Below are 18176 nucleotides of genomic sequence, written 5' to 3'. Positions count from 1 at the left end.
GAGGATTTCTCCGTGTTTTATAGAGCCCGGAGGTCGGGGGAGGGGCCATGCCGAATCCGACGTAATCGCATGAGTTGGCGTTCCGACTGGCCCCGACCCCTCACATGGTCTGCCATCCTGGGCCGGGTTTCAGCCAGACGCCGGTATAGCCCGCCCACCTGGGTGCAAAAGCGTACGTGACACGCCGCACATGTCTGGCCTCGGGTGTGGAAGCTCAAAGCGTCAGTCTACTCCATAGTGCATGTTGCGATTTTGCCTCAGAAGTGATCGTTGGGGAGGGTACTGTGGGTTGTCATGCTGTGGTAAGCGAGGCAGAATTTCTCAGGAGTGAAAAGAGGAAGAGTGGGAAGTGGAATGGAGGGGAGAATGATTTAATAAACCTAACTAATAGCCCATCGCAACGCACTCCCTTGTCCTCCCACTACACAAAAGGAAGGAGGTCTATCTGCACGTATAATAATGGCATAACTGACTCGGGACAACTATCTGTCGTATGCATGTGGTTCCGAGAACTGCAACAATGTATGTGTGTGTGTGTGTGTGTGTGTGTGTGTGTGTGTGTGTGTGTGTGTGTGTGTGTGTGTGTGTGTGTGTGTGTGTGTGTGTGTGTGTGTGTGTGTGTGTGTGTGTGTGTGTGTGTGTGTATATATATATATATATATATATATATATATATATATATATATATATATATATATATATATATATATATATATGTATTTTTTTTTTTTTTTTTTTTACTCTGATTGCCTGCCCGGCAGTCAAACAAAAATGAAAGTTATTCCAAACAGGAAACTTAGTTTTTAAAGATGTCATAAAGGACACAAACAGCAGGCACAAATAACTAATGTAACATGTAAGGTGGTGTAAAAGACACTGCATCAACGGCGGTAAACTTCCGGAATTCATTTTTATACGGTTGCGGGGCCGGGTATCGGCTGCGAGCACGATCGCTAGATGGAGCTGCAAGTCGGCCGGACCGATTGCCCGGAATGTATAGGTCGTCGCCCCGGATAAGTCCGGAGCCGACGGGTCCTCTATCGGACCGAAGTTCGCCAATGGATAGATCATGTGGGGTAGGGTCGATTGCCAATTACAATTTACCCAAATACCCACGTAGTCCAACTACCGGGCAAATTCACCCTCGACGGGACTCATACGAAAACGAGCCGCTTAGCGCGCTCGTTCCGTGTGCGATTCCGAGCGGTTTAATCGCCAAGAACCGTCAATCCAAATGTCCCCTTAGGGCCATAACAGCTTTTACTAATTCTCAATCACGCGTCATGTCGAGCCAATGAAAGAAACACAAAACGAGCTGATACATTTAACAATCGGGGTATTTATTCAACAATAATGGGGGGAATTAGGGGAGCACGCAAGAGGCAGAATTAAACCGAATATCAGACAATGCACATATGTACAGGCAAAAGCACTTAACAGTTCACTACTGAGAGGACGGGCCCACGGACACACACACAAAAGAAGTGGTGGCTGATGCCTTTATTTCGGCCTTCAGCTCAGAGGATAGTGGAGCTGAAGACCAGGGTCTACATTGGACCTGCCCGCCTCGTGCGGTCTTTAGGATGACTCGGTTCGGCGCCCGTCCTGGCCACCAAACCTCGACTCCGTTCCCTCCGGAGACGGCAAGCAACCCTTCCGGCTCCAGCGGCGGGTGGTATTTCACAAGCTCGATCTTTCAGGAGGAGGAGGAGGAAGAAGACGTTCCAGACGACAGTGACACAACCAGTCCAGGCCTTCTGAGACGAGTGCTCCCGCAACACGAGCGCTCCAACACTATGAACGCTCCAGCAAGGTGAGCACTCCTTCCTCACTTCTCACTGGCTGGCTCGCTGCTCACTGCTCACTCCTCCTCGGTGGCTCACTCCCTTCTCTCCCCCTTTCGCTTCTCTTCGGCTTTCTATTTATGCGCTCCGCACGCTCGACCCTCCCCCTCCCCAGCGCGTGGGGAAAATCCCAGGGCGGGGGAGTTGTTGTTCTTCTCTACAGCCTCTTTCTAACCGTCATTCTTGTTTACGCTGCGAGAATCTCGGGGCGGGAGGGTCGTTGTTTTCCTCTGCAGAATCCCGATAAAACTCCTAACTATTAAAATAAATCACAGCGCATTTACATTGATTCCCCCACTCGACAAGGGAAGGAAGCTATCTATAAAACACATACTTACCGAAATAACTGCACTACAGGACCTGAACGTTGAGTGTGATCATGGCTTCCAAATTCGCAACAATACGACCTTTACAATCTGTATTTCATTTCAATTTAATTACATACTTGAACACTGGAGAACACAAATCGCCTTCTCATCACATCCAAAAACCTACAGTTTTGCAGTACTTGGACATGTAAAATAAGGTTGTCGATAAAACACTGCTTCAACAGCGCTAACCTTCCGGAATTGCTTTCATACGACCTTTAAAATCATTATTTTATTTCAATTGAATTACACACTCGAACACTGCACGGTGTAAGGTGATCTATGAACTCTCTAGTTAACAAAACTTAGAATTGGCTTTGTTGTTAGATCCAAAATAATTGTCATCAACTCTGCTGTGATATAACAATAGCTTTTGACCCAAGACAATGGAGAGTCTCTTGTATGAAGATTCAGCTACCATCATCATCATCATCATCATCATCTGCCCTCGCTACTTGTAAGAGTGCAACAGGTTTTCTCAACTGAAAGTTAAGAAAGTCTCGGTTAAACATCAAGGGAAACAAAGTACACCTGATGTTTCAGGCACGAGTGCTTTGTCGGGAGTGTGTGGGGGGGGGGGAGGGAGGGGGTAGGAGGAAGGTGGAGGGGGGAGGATGCAATCCTCAATTAGCCAGTTAGTTCTTCACAATCACAGTTGCATTGTGCAACATGCATTACAAGCCTCACAAGCATTTCTCGAAATGCAAATGTTTTAAGAAAATCTGTGTCAGATATTAAAGCTCAGGTGATAAGCAGGTCATGGTAAAAATGTTAAAACAAAAGGAAAACCCAGGGGTAAGGGTCCAAGGCCAAAAAACAAGCAAGTGCCTGAATATATCAGATAAGAAAGACCATTTAAAGACAGCATGGTCAAACATTGGGTCATACCCCCCATCATACAGTCAGATACCAACTATTCATAACTGTCTGGACCTTACCAAATAAAACCGATTCATAAAAGGAAGGAAATGAACTCACGTTGTCCTTCATGATCAGAGTGGCGTGTAATACCCGAGGCCTTTTTGGGTTGGGCAGAGAGCCTGAAAAATAAATATGAGAAAAGAACAACATGGATCATCCACTTTTCACGACATTTTAATGTCGTATAACCTTTGGCACCAAGGATTGCATCTCAACAGGTCCCCAGATCTGTGTCAGAATGGCGATCCATCTAGGATTGTAACCTCAGCCAAGAAACTGCTTGGCAGAACCGATGCTCTGTATAACTTATGAAGAGGAAGATGGAGATGATGATCGCAGATGCACAGTATAACATCAGAACCACTAGTTGAGCCAAATACACGACAAAAACATTTATTTAAATTTTTTTTTTCTTTAAATGGCTCAATTACATGAAGCACTGCAAAAAGCATAATTTAAGCGAGAGTGTTAAAACAATTGCATCGCAAGGCTTAGCTTTACGCCACTTACTCATGGAACACAGAGCAACAAACCAAAGGCAAACATTTTCAGACACTCAAAATTATTTCATCAACACTTGTGGACGAATTGCTAAATTTGGAGAAATCTGTTATACATGGATTAAACAAGAAGCAGACCGACATGACGACATGCTTATCCGAATGAAATATACTTGAATGATAATATCCCTCATGGTATGTCCTCTCGTCCTCCTCCTTCGTGTGCAGCACAATGCTGCGAGTATCATCTTTCGCTGGGGGTGCGGTTGTGCCGCTGATGCAATGCCCCTGTTATCACGGTCCTGTCTCATCAGCAAGGCAGAACCATTAGAGCTCAATGACAGAGGTGAAAGTTGCTGCTATGAACACTAAAACAGATTTGTTTAAATCTGGCACAAAAAGCCCTGCTGGAGTTAAGATCAATGACTGCAATGATAACTGCAACAGAGGAAGATAGTTGAAATTGAGGGAAATACTTGCAACACCATGACATAGCTGAAAGAGCTTCTGAGGGCAGTGCCTATGGCCCATCTTCAGTTGCTTCATCAATGACCTCCGCTCCATCACAAGCTTCGATGCGGGCCTATTTATTGATGACCTCAGTGAATTGCTGAAGATCGTCCCGTAAAGTTGTTCAATATCTTAGATGTGGGGCTCTCAGATAATACAGCAACATATGCCTGCCGATCGTCCAGGTCTTGATATCACCCTAGTTTGACTAACGAGTGGCAAGTTACCTTCATACCCGAGGACGTGCCACATAATGAACATCTGCAAAAAAGTAGAATCCCAACCAGAAGTCAGTCGTTCAATAGTACCACAACATATTTGGGTTACCAATGACCAAAAGCTCGACTGGGCCGACACATCAAAGGAGTACAAGAGGTGAGGCCGGACACTCTGCAAGGAATTACTAGCATCCTCATTCTTTGTCAGGTTGAGAGTATGATGGAATATTTACCACTTCTTTGTATGGGAAATTCAACTTTTAACCAGGGCAGAGCTCGGTGTTTAACTGGCGCAACCAACATCTCCGTGTTCCATCCACCAGTATTCCCTGTGGTGGGGTGGATATGTAGCAAACATTACCGAAGACGTGCACTTCTGGCATAAAGCATGAAACATAGCCGAGGCCTGTGGGTTGGAGGTGACCCTTTGGGTGGAGGACTATGTCCAATGGAGATTGGGGGATGCTCTTCACACTCCACATGTTTCGATTTACCTGCTGATCACATCACACGCCTTCTGGTTGAATGTTTTGCATTTGCAAGAACAATCGTGTGGGTGGCAGATGGATGGTTGTTCTTTGCGGATTATGCGGTTTTCCCGTGTGAGACATAATCCACGGCGACGGTCACCATAGCAGTCAGGAGGTGCATCTGATGTTTAAACGACGAATGTGGTCATCATTGGTTAAATAGTTATCGGTATGCCATCTTGATGAGGGCAAACAAGTTTGAAATCCAGATAGGCGGCTGCTTCTGATGTTTAACTGATGTTGACCAAGTAATCTTTGTGTGTTTGACAGAGTCGCCAGCCCAAGGCCTCCGGGTTGGAGGTGATGCTTTAGTGTAGGACTATCTCAAATGGAGATCAAGGGAGTGCTCGAGACACTCCACAAGTTTTGATATACACTACATGGCCAAAAGTATGTGGACACCTCATCATCCAACATCTCATTCCAAAATCATGGGCATTACTGTGCAGTTGGTCCCCCCTTTGCTGCTATAACAGCCTCCACTCTTCTGAGAAGGCTTTCCACGAGATGTTGGAACATTGCTGCGGGGATTTGCTTCCATCCAGCCACAAGAGCATCAGTGAGGTCGGGCACTGATGTTGGGCGATTCGGTCTGGCTCGCAGTCGGCGTTCCAATTCATCCCAAAGGTGTACGATGGGGTTGAGACCAGGGCTCTGTGCAGACCAGTCAGGTTCTTCCACACCGATCTCGACAAACCATTTCTGCATGGACCTCGTTTTGTGCATGGGGGCATGGTCATGCTGAAACAGGAAAGGGCTTTCCCCAAACTGTTGCCACAAAGTTGGAAGCACAGAATCGTTGAGACTCTAGAATGTCATTGTGTGCTGTAGCGTTAATATTTCCCCTCACTGGAACTAAGGGGCCTATCCCAAACCATGAAAAACAGCCCCAGACCATTATTCCTCCTCCACCAAACTTCACAGTTGGCACTATGCATTCGGGCAGGTGGCGTCCTCCTGGCACCCGCCAAATCCAGATTCGTCCGTTGAACTGCCAGATGGTGAAGTGTGATTCATCACTCCAGAGAACGCGTTTGCACTGCTCCAGACTTCAATGGTGATGAGCTTTACACCACTCCAGCTGATGCTTGGCATTGCACATGATGATCGTAGGCTTGTGTACAGCTGTTCGGCCATGGAAACCCATTTCATGAAGCTCTTGACGAACAGTGCTTGTGCTGACGTTACTTACAGTCAGTTTGGAACTCTGTAGTGAGTGTTGCAACCGATGACATGAATTTTCCATGCTCCGTGTTTCAGCACTTAGCGGTTCCATTCTGTGAGCTTGTGTGACCCACCACCGCTCCTAGACGTTTCCACTTCACAATAACAGCACTTACAGTTGACCGGGGCAGCTCCAGCAGGGCAGAAATTTGATGAACTGCCTTGTTGGAAGGGTGGCATCTGATGACGGTGCCACGTTGAAAGTCACTGAGCTCTTCAGTACGGCCCATTCTACTGCCAAGGTTTGTCTATGAAGATTGCATGTCTGTGTGCTTGATTTTATATACCTGTCAGTAACGAGTGTGGCTGAAATCGCCGAATACACTAATTCGAAGGGGTGTCCGCATACTTTTGGCAATGTAGCATATGGATATATTTCTCCAATATTTTTTATTTGTATGCATTCCATTGAAGATTTGTATTGAAATAATCAATTATATTCAACAATAAAAATTGTAACAAATCCATCTTCTATACTATTAAATGAACAAACTGCCACGTTTTCTGAGACACGTGGTGGAGGGATGAGTCTGAGCTTTGGCACACATGTCCAGTATTGCTTTGGATTCCAAATGTCCCCTTTTGGAATGGATCCATTATCGGAGTTCAGTGACAAAAGGGTCCAAAATTGCTGTGATGGGTCCCCAACTTGAAACAGCCTATAACCTATAACCCCCCACCATACGAACACCGGACAAATAGCGTGGCGAGATTGAGTACGTGCAACCGCTCAGCCAATCGCGTGCCGACATTTACAACCGCGTTCATAAAGCAAGGCCCTGTTTATTTCCTTCCAGAATGTAGTGAGCATTCTGTAAACAATAAGATGCCGAAACATAAAAATGCAGACATGAGTGCAACAGCAGTACGAAATAGGAAGCACAGCTATCAAAACAATATCTCGCCACACGCTCTCGGTGAATTGCAAGACTACAATGAGAGACCATCCCCCCCCCCCCCATACACAGCATTGGCAAGATGGACACTATGTGCTCTTCCTGTGGCGCATACATGTGGAAAGCTGAACTGCATTCCGCTTGCCTCGGGGTGAACGCAAAATTTTCCACCTGCTGTATGCAAGGAAAAATTGTTCTTCCCAACATCAGTGAACCACCTCCTCTGTTGCAACACCATTTCACTGACTGCACACCTGAAGCAAGGGATTTTCGATCCAACTTTGGGCATACAACTCGAGTTTAGCGTTCGCGTCATTGGATGTACAGGAAGATGTGTTACCTACAAGGGGCCCATATACGTTCAGAATCCAAGGCAGTGTTCATCATAGAATCGGACAGTTTTTCCCGAGAACGGTAAACCGCTAAAGTTTTCGCAAATCTATATCTACGACACTGCCAACGAAATCGCTCATCGAACAGCATGGAACAGCGACCTGCACCGTGATTTACTTCAAAAGCTACAGGCAGTACTGCATGACCGTAATCCGTTCGTAAGTGCTTATAAGCAAGCCGCCAAATTACTGGAACGAGAAGAAAATGATTCCATGAAGTTCGTTTTGAGAGCGGACTCAACGAAAGATTTACGGCGCTATAATCTACCGACGGCAGCAGAAGTAGCGGTTATCTTACGGGGAAGTGCTGATGTTCCATTGCACTGTGACATCATTTTGTACAAGCGGTCAAGCCTGGATCTGGAAAATCGTGACATTATCCGCATCAATGAGACCCACCCCGATTATGACCCTCTTCATTGCATGTTGCTACCACCGCATGGAGATCTGGGCTAGACATTTACCATCAAGAATCGAGATGGCAAATGCATCAGTACTATGGAGTTTTAGGCTTACCACTTGATGGTTATAAGTAACTTTATTGTAATACTATGTAGTGGTAGGTTACTACAACAATATATTGTCGATCAATACGCAAAAATTGAACAAGGACGCCTGAACTACGTCCACCACAATCAACGGCAATTGCAGGCGGAGCTGTATCAAGGACTATCTGATGCAGTCGCCGCTGGGGGATACCGAATGGTGCCTCAATCGGTCTCCGAGTTGTCCTTCCGTCGTCATTTACCGGAAGCCCACAAAATATGCATCAACTGTATCAGGATTCGATGGCTATCGATCGGCGATACTCGAAACCTGACCTCTTCTTAACAATTTACGCGCAACCCCAAATGGGATTCAAAATACTGCCACAACTGAGTCAACCCAATGACGGCTTCTACTCCACGGATAACATCATTTGCAGTGGACTGGGTTAACATTAGTAAGTATACTCTTCTTTTTTCGATAACAGGCACTCATTTCGCGATATACTACAGCGTCACATCTGTGTTATGCCACGCTTTGCGTGGGTTATCTTCTAGTTTGATATTAAAGCATAAATCATGAACATTTGTTTAATATTCCTAAAACTAGAACAACACTTAGAATGCAATATCCCTCTGTCAACACATAATTTGTGACATACACATGATGCATTGGAACAATACTCTGTGCAGAGCGTTGGTTCGGCCAAAGCAGTCTCCATGGCTATTGGGCACAATCCTGGATGGGTCGCCAGTCGCCACTCCGACACAGGATACCAGCAAGTTGGCACTCATTTTTGCCGACCTCGAAAGGATGACAGGCAGAGCCAACCCCACCTGGTATTAATTCAACAGCTGAGTGGGATTTGAACTCAGGATCCCAAGCACACCACCCTAACCATTAAGCCAACACCAGCCATATACACATGAAACATGTACTAAATGTCTGCGCATGGCTCTCAATGTTCGTGGAACTTAGTGTGACCTCAATGCTGATCTTTTAAGGTCACTCAACATCACATACGATGTGATATTTCAACTTCATTTGCATTCATGCTGCATTTCAATACACACGAAATTAGCAATATTTTCTCTTGTTTGTGAAATAACCAGCCTTCAAAATGAATAATCCTGATTCTTTACTTCTTGACATCAATGAATGTAAATAATGTCCTTGTAATGCTTGACGACTGGACAACTGAGACATTGATATTAATCGTTTGTCTGGTGTTTTCAGGTCTCGCGATGGCACTTGGTGGTGAAGGTATACATTTTTTCCAAATACTTTGAAATGTCCAAAATGATCAAGCTTGCGTCTTCGGCCACTGCAACCAGTGTGCAGCCGACAGACGTCATTATTTCTCTTCTCTACTCGGGAGATACCAAGGCTCCATTGGCGAATCCTTCCAAAGCCAGGAATGTGGTCCAACTGAAAGGCTATACACCATTAGCTGAAAATCTGAAGGCACTAGAAGTCTTGAACTCTTTGCCATTTTGTATAAACCTGTCCAGGTTGGATGATGGACAGGGAATTGAAGAAACTCTAAACAAACGTAGCGCTGAATGGCACAAAACTTGTTACGTTCTCTGTAATCAAACTCAGATAGACAGGACGAAAGCCAGAAGAGCCAACAACCAACCTACAGATACACCGAATACTCCAATAAAGGATAGGCTGCAAAGCAGCTTCTCTTCGACGGCTATGGATGTGGATGGCAGAGGTGACAAACACGTGCAAGTGTGTTTTTTTTCTGTGACAATGTCGTTTTTTCATAAAGATGCAACAATGAATCGAGATGCAAATGTACAAAAAATGGCCAAGGAGTGAAGAGACACATTATTACATGCCAAAATATCATCAGGAGACATGCCAGCTACAGATGCTGTATATCATAAAACCTGTATGACAGCTCTCCATACAAGGTACAGGCCAGCCTTGTGAACGGAAGACTTTACTAAAGCTGGAGAAACAATCACACCAGAGTCAATCACCCAAGCAGACAGTGATACAAGTCACATTTTCAAACTAGAAGGGCACTCGGTAGAGCGTATACCTCCTCCACGTAACGCCTGATCCACGAGAACATATCGGGCCCAACACATTTTTGAAATATCATGCTGTATATCGTTTTTGACCCTATCTCTCATTGGTGAAGAATCACTTTAAGAATTAAATAATTCTCGTATCCAGATTCAGATCTTCACCAAAATCGAATCAATTCGTCTTCACACACACACACACACACACACACACACACACACACACACACACACACACACACACACGTCCACCAAGTTTTATTCAAATCCGTCCACATCATTTTGAGATATCTTGCTATAAGTTGGTTTAGCCCTATCTCTCAATGGTGAGGAATCACTTTTTAAATGATCAGATCTGGATCTGGATTCGGATCTTCATCAAAATTGAAACAATTCGTCCTTGACACACACCGAACCTGCCCACAAGATTTCATCCAGATCCGTGCACAACTTTTTGAGATATCCTGCACACAGACAAACAGACAGGAAGGGGTGAAAACATAACCTCCTTCACCTTCGGTGGCGGAGGTAATTAAATAATTCTCGTATCCAGATCCGGATTCGGATCTTCACCAAAATCTAATCAATTCGTCCTCGTCACACACCCAACCTGCCCACGAAGTGTCGTTCAAATTCATCGATAACTTTCTGAGATATCCTACTCACAGACAGACAGAGACAGACAGATAAACATAACTTCCGTCCACCTCCAGTGGTGGAGGTAAAAAGCAGAAATAGCTGAACATCACTTTTGGTGAGAAAAAGGCCAGGCCACGACCCTTGCTTCCCTACCCCTTCTTACAGGCCTGCTCTCTAATAAATGTAAAGTGAGTTTTCCTTGCAAAGACAGAATTTTTGGGCTAATCCTCACAACACTCCAATAACTAGTTCAGTATGGAACCTTCAAGAACTGTGCATTCACCCTTTCATGCCCCCTTTCTCTGCTCTGCTGCACATCCTCAAAAAGCACACCTGCCTTCATCATGGAAAGCTAACAATGTCACACCTTTGCACCTATTCCCATGAAGAGGAACAAAACAGACAGTCAACTACAGACTGGTCAGCATTCTACCTGGAGTAGGCAAAGTAATGCCATCCATTAAAGCTGCATATCTCAAATCTTTACTCTTTTCCGACTCGGAGGAATACACAAAAATGTATGCGGAGGAAAAGATGAACTTTGCTCATCTCACCTGCATTGCATTCCACCCGAGCCTTAAAACAATACTCATTTCAGATGACAAATACCACAAAACCACAGGAAAGCAAGGAAACAACAGCCCATGGTATAGTCACATACATGAAATACTTTGTGCTTGGAAATTATGAAGTGTAGCAGGTGGGAGTAAGAGAAACCGGATACTCGTGGAAAGAAAGAATGAGATCACCAAAGAAAGGGGAATGGGGAAGGACCATTTGTGTCAGGAGGAAAAGTTGGAGGCTGGGGTAATGGGGTGAAAAGGACATATACACAATCACATTCTCACTCTGTGACATGTTTCAGCACCATCAGGGCTCCAGCACAAAACCAAGAACTACAAATTCTTCCAAAGCACCTTTAACCTTTTTTTTGTTCTTGTTTTGTCTTTCGGTATTAATAAAATTCCCCTTGAAAGCTGTTAACTGTTATGCTCTCATTCACTATCCTTACTAGCAGGCTATTACATATAGTATGTATGAATGTATGTGGAACCACTTTACCCTGAGTGCATCCAATTCTGTGCTTCTCTCCAGTCCTTTGGGGCTGCAGCTCAACCCCATCTAGCGATCTCTGATATTGACCCATAACTTTTCTGTTCTCACCAATTCTTCCTGTGTCTGCTGCTCTATCTATTTAATCTGGTCTGTTTGTTTCTTTACATGCCCCTTGTCTACCAATTTCACTATTTTGCTACTAATCTCGAACCATCATCATCTAACTCCTCTGCAAACCTCAATCTATGAATTAAAAAGTTATAGAACATCCTGTCTGGGAAGTATACAGTAATGACTGGTCTTTTATGAAACAAAGCTGGATTTAGAGACTGGAATGCCTTACAAAGTGCCACACAGCCATCACAACTGAACCATTCCCAAAGGGAATGCAGCAGTTCATAAGGCACCACCATATTTTCAGGACCACTTAGGATGGGCACGGAGTTCTGACAGAAAAGCACCAATGCCTACATCCTGTAAACAAATAAAGAACAAGAAAAAGAGCAATCAGAGATTGCAAACCCTCACCAGGACTTCTTTTGAGTGGTGCATTTTTATAGGTTTTAGGGTGAATCCAATATGGCTGCCAAACCATGTGACCAATGATGTAATTTGTGTGAACCTTTGGTTCCTTATGGTTAGGCGGTCATATGTGTAAAGTTTCGCTTCAATCTTTTCAGCCATTTCAGAGAAGATTTTTTTGAAGGTTAAAAAAAACAACAAACAATATGGCTGCCGAATCACATGACATGACATCATCAAAAAAATATTGTGACCCATTTTATCCCAAGATGACCCTCAAATTTTTTTTATACTGATCGGATGTAGCATTCCACATATGCAATTATGACGTCATAACGAAGGCACCTATGATGTCATAAAAAATACTACACATTCCCCATGAGTACTTGCTATGTGCCAGGTGTACAACCATGGTTTGGGGAACACTTGTGTGAAATTTCCACTCGATTTGTCAAGCCGTTCTGGAGAAGAAGATTTTTCAAATAGGTTTTAGGGTAAATGCAATACGGCTGCCAAACCATGTGACCTATGACATCTTATGTGTGCACCTTTTGTTCATTATGCACAGGTAGTCATATGTGTAAAATTTCACCTCAATCTGTTGAGCCACTTCAGAGAAGAAGATTTTTGAAGGTTGTTTTTTCAAAACAATATGGCTGCCAAATCACGTGACCGATGATGTCATGAATTTTTTTTTCTGTGGACCATTCTATCCCTCGGTGACCCTCAAAAATTTTCATATTGATTGGATGCGGTGTTCTACGTATGCAATTATGACCTCACAACGAGAGCACCTATGACATCATAAAAAAAATAATCACGCTCATTCCCCATGAGGAGTACTTGCTTGGTGCCAAGTTTCAATTTCTTCCTTTGTGCGGTTTCAGAGATACAGGCGTCCAAAGTTTTTCCATTTTCCAATATGGCTGCCACACCACGTGACCTATGACGTCATAATTATCATTACAACATTCTACACGAGTCGTCGCACCAATGGTGAAAATTGTCTCAATCCGACAAGCGGTTGCGGAGAAGAACAAGAAATATCTGTGCGGACAGACAGACAAACAAAGGGACCAAAATGCAACACCCTCTCCTAATCCTTCGGCGAGGAAAACGAGAACAGCAGTCGGGAGAGTGCATACCTCCACCAAGCTGAACAGTTTATGGTTTATATCTCACTGAAGGGCCGGATCTGCATCCGGACCTCAACCGAAATCTAATCGGCTCGTTCTTGTCACCTTCCCAACTCATCCACAACTTTTTGAGATATCATACTGTATATCGTTTTTGCCCCCCCCCCCCCACTTCGTCCTCGTCACACACCCGACCTGTCAATGGTGAAGAATAACTTTTAAATTCTGGTTTCAAGATCTTCAACAACATCCAATCAATTCATCCTTGTGACACACCGAGCCAATCCACCAAATTTCATCTGAATCAATCCATAACTTCTTGAGATACCCTGCTCACAGACAGACAGACAGATAGACAGACAGACAGGGGTGAAACTGTAACTTCTTCCACCTTCGGTAGCAGAGATAACTAGAACGGAACTTGGTATCACGTATACCTCTGCCAGACTGAACAGTTTATGCTTTGTAGCCCACTGATAGGTCAGATCTGGAACAGGACCTTAAACAAAATCGAATCAGCTTGTTCTTGTTGCCCAATAAACTGATATGCCTGGTGTTTGCTTCATGGTTAGGGTCGTGGGCTTGTGACCAAAGGATCCTGAGTTCAAATCCCATTCGGCTGTCGAATTAATACCAGATGGGGTTGACTCTGCCTGTCATCCCTCCTAGGTCAGCAAAATGAGTGCCAGCTTGCTGGTATTCTGCGTTGGAGTGGATACCCATCCAGGATTGTGCCCAATAGCCAAGGAGACTGCTTAGGCAGCACCAACGCTCTGCGCAGAGTATGGTCCCAATGGATGGATGGATGGATGGATGGATGGATCAAACTCATCCACAACTTTTTTAAATATCATGATATATATATATATATATATATATATATATATATATATATATATATATATATATATATATATATATATATATATATATATATATATATATATATATATATATATATATATATATATATATATATATATATATATATATATATATATATATATATATATATATCGTTTTTGGCCCTAACTCTCAATGGTGAAGAATCACTTTTAAATTGAAAAAAAAAATCTTGTATCCAGATTCGGATCTTTGCCAAAATCAAAATGATTCATCTTCATCACACACCCACCCTGCCCACCAAGATTAGTCCAAATCTGTCAATACCGTTTTGAGATATCGTGCTACATATCGTTTTTAGTTCTTTCACTCAATGCGTGAAGAATCACTGAAAAAAATTATCGGATCCGGATCCAGATTTGGATCTTCACCAAAATTTAATCAATTCTTCCTTGTCACACACCCAACCTGTCCACCTGGTTTTGTCCAAATGCATCCACAACTTTTTGAGATATCCTGTTCACAGGCAGACAGACAGACAGGGGTGAAAACATGACCTCCATCCACCTTCGGTGGCAGAGGTTTAAAAAAAAAAAATCAATTAACTAAACAATAAAACATAAACAATGAGACTCTCACCCAATGACTCATTCTTGAGCAAGCTGATGGAAGCATCTGCTGGGATATTGGGACATGTTGCAATGGTCACAGTCTCACCATTAGCAGGCATACGGCATGCAAGCCCTGTTGAACAGAGAGCATGCATGTTTCACACACACAAAAACAAAAACAAAATGCACACATGCACACAAGTTGATAAAGAGTCCTTGTTTGCACAGCTCATATTTCCTAATCACATGTGTTTATATGAATCCTTATTTTCACATACTTCCCTGCGAAAACATACATTTTACTTAACCTCAAGGATTGAGATTTAATGAAAAAGCAACTGATGGAAGCATCCGCTGGGATATTGGGACCATTTCAGAGCAAACAAACTTTGATCCACTGTGGTGAACGTTGACCTACCAAACTCCTGCTCTATCTTGTTCTTGAGGAACACCATCTTTTTGGCTTCACCATGAACCAGCAGCACGTTCCGTGGCTCTGCTTGGCGGATAAGCTGCATGATTCCCTTGGCATCGGCATGTGCACTGAAGGACATATACTCCACCTGCATCTTCACCTCGAGCTGCGTATACCAGGGTGACATAAACATCAAATTGATGCATGAGGCATTTGCACGTGCACCAACAGATTCCATTGCAGAGCATCAGAGGGAAGCCCAATGTCCCCAAATACAAATTGTACAGTTGCAGTTGACAAGTAATGTCACTGGAGTCAATAATAAGTAATCAATTTTACTCCACATTGATCATTCGCCACACTGCCAAATAAATTCCAACTCTCCAGATCAATGGAAAATTCCATTCACTTGCCAATCTAGCAGATCAATGGAATATTCCGTTCACTTGCCAATCTACCAGATCAATGGAATATTCCGTTCACTTGCCAATCTACCAGATCAGTGGAATATTCCATTCACTTGCCAATCTAGCAGATCAATGGAATATTCCGTTCACTTGCCAATCTACCAGATCAGTGGAATATTCCGTTCACTTGCCAATCTAGCAGATCAATGGAATATTCGGTTCACTTGCCAATCGACCAGATCAGTGGAATATTCCATTCACTTGCCAATCTAGCAGATCAATTAAATATTCCGTTCACTTGCCAATCTAGCAGATCAATGAAATATTCCGTTCACTTGCCAATCTAGCAGATCAATGGAATATTCCGTTCACTTGCCAATCTACCAGATCAGTGGAATATTCTGTTAACATGCCAATCCACCAGATCAATGGAATATTCTGTTAACATGCCAATCCACCAGATCAATGGAATATTCTGTTAACATGCCAATCCAACAGATCAATGGAATATTCCGTTCACTTGCCAATCTAACAGATCAGTGGAATATTCCGTTCACTTGCCAATCTAGCAGATCAATGGAATATGCCATTCACTTGCCAATCTACCAGATCAGTGGAAAATTCTGTTCACATGCCAATCCACCAGATCAGTGGAATATTCCGCTCATTTGCCAATCTTCCAGATCAGTGGAATGTTCTGTTCACATGCCAATCCACCAGATCAGTGGAATATTCCGTTCACTTGCCAATCTACCAGAGCAATGGAAAATTCCATTCACTTGCCAATCTACCAGATCAGTGGAAAATTCCGTTCACTTGCCAATCTACCAGAGCAATGGAAAATTCCATTCACTTGCCAATCTTTCAAAGCAATGGAAAATTCCGTTCACTCGCCAATCTACCAGATCAGTGGAATATTCCGTTCACTTGCCAATCTTCCAGAGCAATGGAAAATTCCGTTCACTTGCCAATCTACCAGAGCAATGGAGAATTCTGTTCACTTGCCAATCTACCAGATCAGTGGAATATTCCGTTCACTCGCCAATCTACCAGATCAGTGGAAAATTCCGTTCACTCGCCAATCTACAAGATCAGTGGAAAATTCCGTTCACTCGCCAATCTACCAGAGCAATAGAAAATTCTGTTCACTTGCCAATCGACCAGATCAGTGGAAAATTCCGTTAACTTGCCAATCTACCAGATCAGTGGAAAATTCCGTTCACTTGCCAATCTACCAGATCAGTGGAAAATTCCGTTCACTCGCCAATCTACCAGATCAGTGGAAAATTCCGTTCACTCGCCAATCTTCCAGATCCGTGGAAAATTCCGTTCACTCGCCAATCTACCAGAGCAATGGAAAAATCCGTTCACTCGCCAATCCACCAGATCAGTGGAAAATTCCGTTCACTCGCCAATCCACCAGATCAGTGGAAAATTCCATTCACTTGCCAATCTACCAAAGCAATGGAAAATTCCGTTCACTTGCCAATCCACCAGATCAATGGAAAATTCCATTCACTCGCCAATCTACCAAAGCAATGGAAAATTGCACTGATCTGCCAACGTGCTGACGCAGCCAGTAGTTTACCATCACACTTCTCACAGATTATTGCTTTGTTTGCCAGCGACAGTCGAAGAAAGGCCCCACAGTTTAGAGCTATCCATTTTCAGGGCAACCTGGTGAGGCAGCTAAGTTGTCGTGCACTATTCAGCAGATGCCAATTTCCCTCGCCACCGTCTGGCTGTCTTCACCAGGTCAGACCTTTTGATAATACCTGACAAAATGGAATGTCCTCTGAGTCAGTGCTAACTATGATTCTGTAGCTTGTTTTAAATTTCTATATGATAACAAACATGATGAAAAACTATTTCCATTTCTAATTTATCTGAAAGGTCATCCAACAAAGTAATTCAAATAATATTCACAAAACAGCTCAATAATATTCATGACCGTGGAAGTATTGGAAGCAGCGATGATGAGCATCAGGAAGGACTTAACACCTCCATTATCCTGATTGAAAGACAGATTTGCTAACTACCATAATTGATCTGGCTTCATCTTATACTCTGAATCGACTTATTTATGAACGAAGGAAAGAAAAATGGGAAAAATTAGCCAATTCGACTTATACTCCACATCGACCAACTTATATGTCGAAAAATACGGTAACACAAGTTTTAATTCAGTTCTTACCTGTCGGCAAAGATGCTGTCCAGTCAATTTATCGATAACGCAGAAAGGAGGAAAAAAATAAAACTTCTTTACTGGATCCAGTTCTCTCAACTATCACCATTTATAATGACTAGTGGGCCCCTTGGTCCAATGGACCAAATTTCCATTGGTCTTCACAGCCTTGATGCACACCCACCTGCTGTACTGTTTGACAGGATGAGTTTGCCTTTCACAAAGCCCAGATGTGCTTGGGGCCAGCGCGGGGATTAAATGTTCACTACTATTATTTCAATATGATACTACTATTCTTATTATTGTTGTAAATATTATTAGTATTAATTACTATATGCTTTGTTACAATGTTATCATTGTTTTTGTTATTTATTTTGTGATTAGAATGCCATGCTGTGGTTGAAGGACGTTTTAAGCTGCTTTCTATACCTTAA

The 18176-nt window shown here is 43.3% G+C and overlaps 1 protein-coding gene across 6 annotated transcripts in view; it reads right to left on the bottom strand.

Annotated features, from left to right (window-relative positions):
• Positions 1-18176, bottom strand: part of INTS11 (integrator complex subunit 11) — a 107589-nt gene that overhangs the window by 25834 nt on the left and 63579 nt on the right. For 5 of the 6 annotated variants that reach the window (XM_085878288.1, XM_085878286.1, XM_085878285.1 and 2 more), the window contains 3 exons: positions 15154-15316; positions 14764-14868; positions 3191-3252 (listed from right to left, as the gene is read on the bottom strand). In XM_085878288.1, coding sequence (XP_085734414.1) covers positions 3191-3252; positions 14764-14868; positions 15154-15316 — 330 coding nt within the window. The other variant, XM_085878290.1, reaches the window with a different exon arrangement.

Source organism: Eptatretus burgeri, chromosome 4 (genome assembly GCF_056783735.1).
Source record: "Eptatretus burgeri isolate ZD-2024b chromosome 4, Ebu_testis_v1, whole genome shotgun sequence".
NCBI lineage: Eukaryota > Metazoa > Chordata > Myxini > Myxiniformes > Myxinidae > Eptatretus > Eptatretus burgeri.
This window is presented reverse-complemented; position numbering and strand designations above follow the sequence as displayed.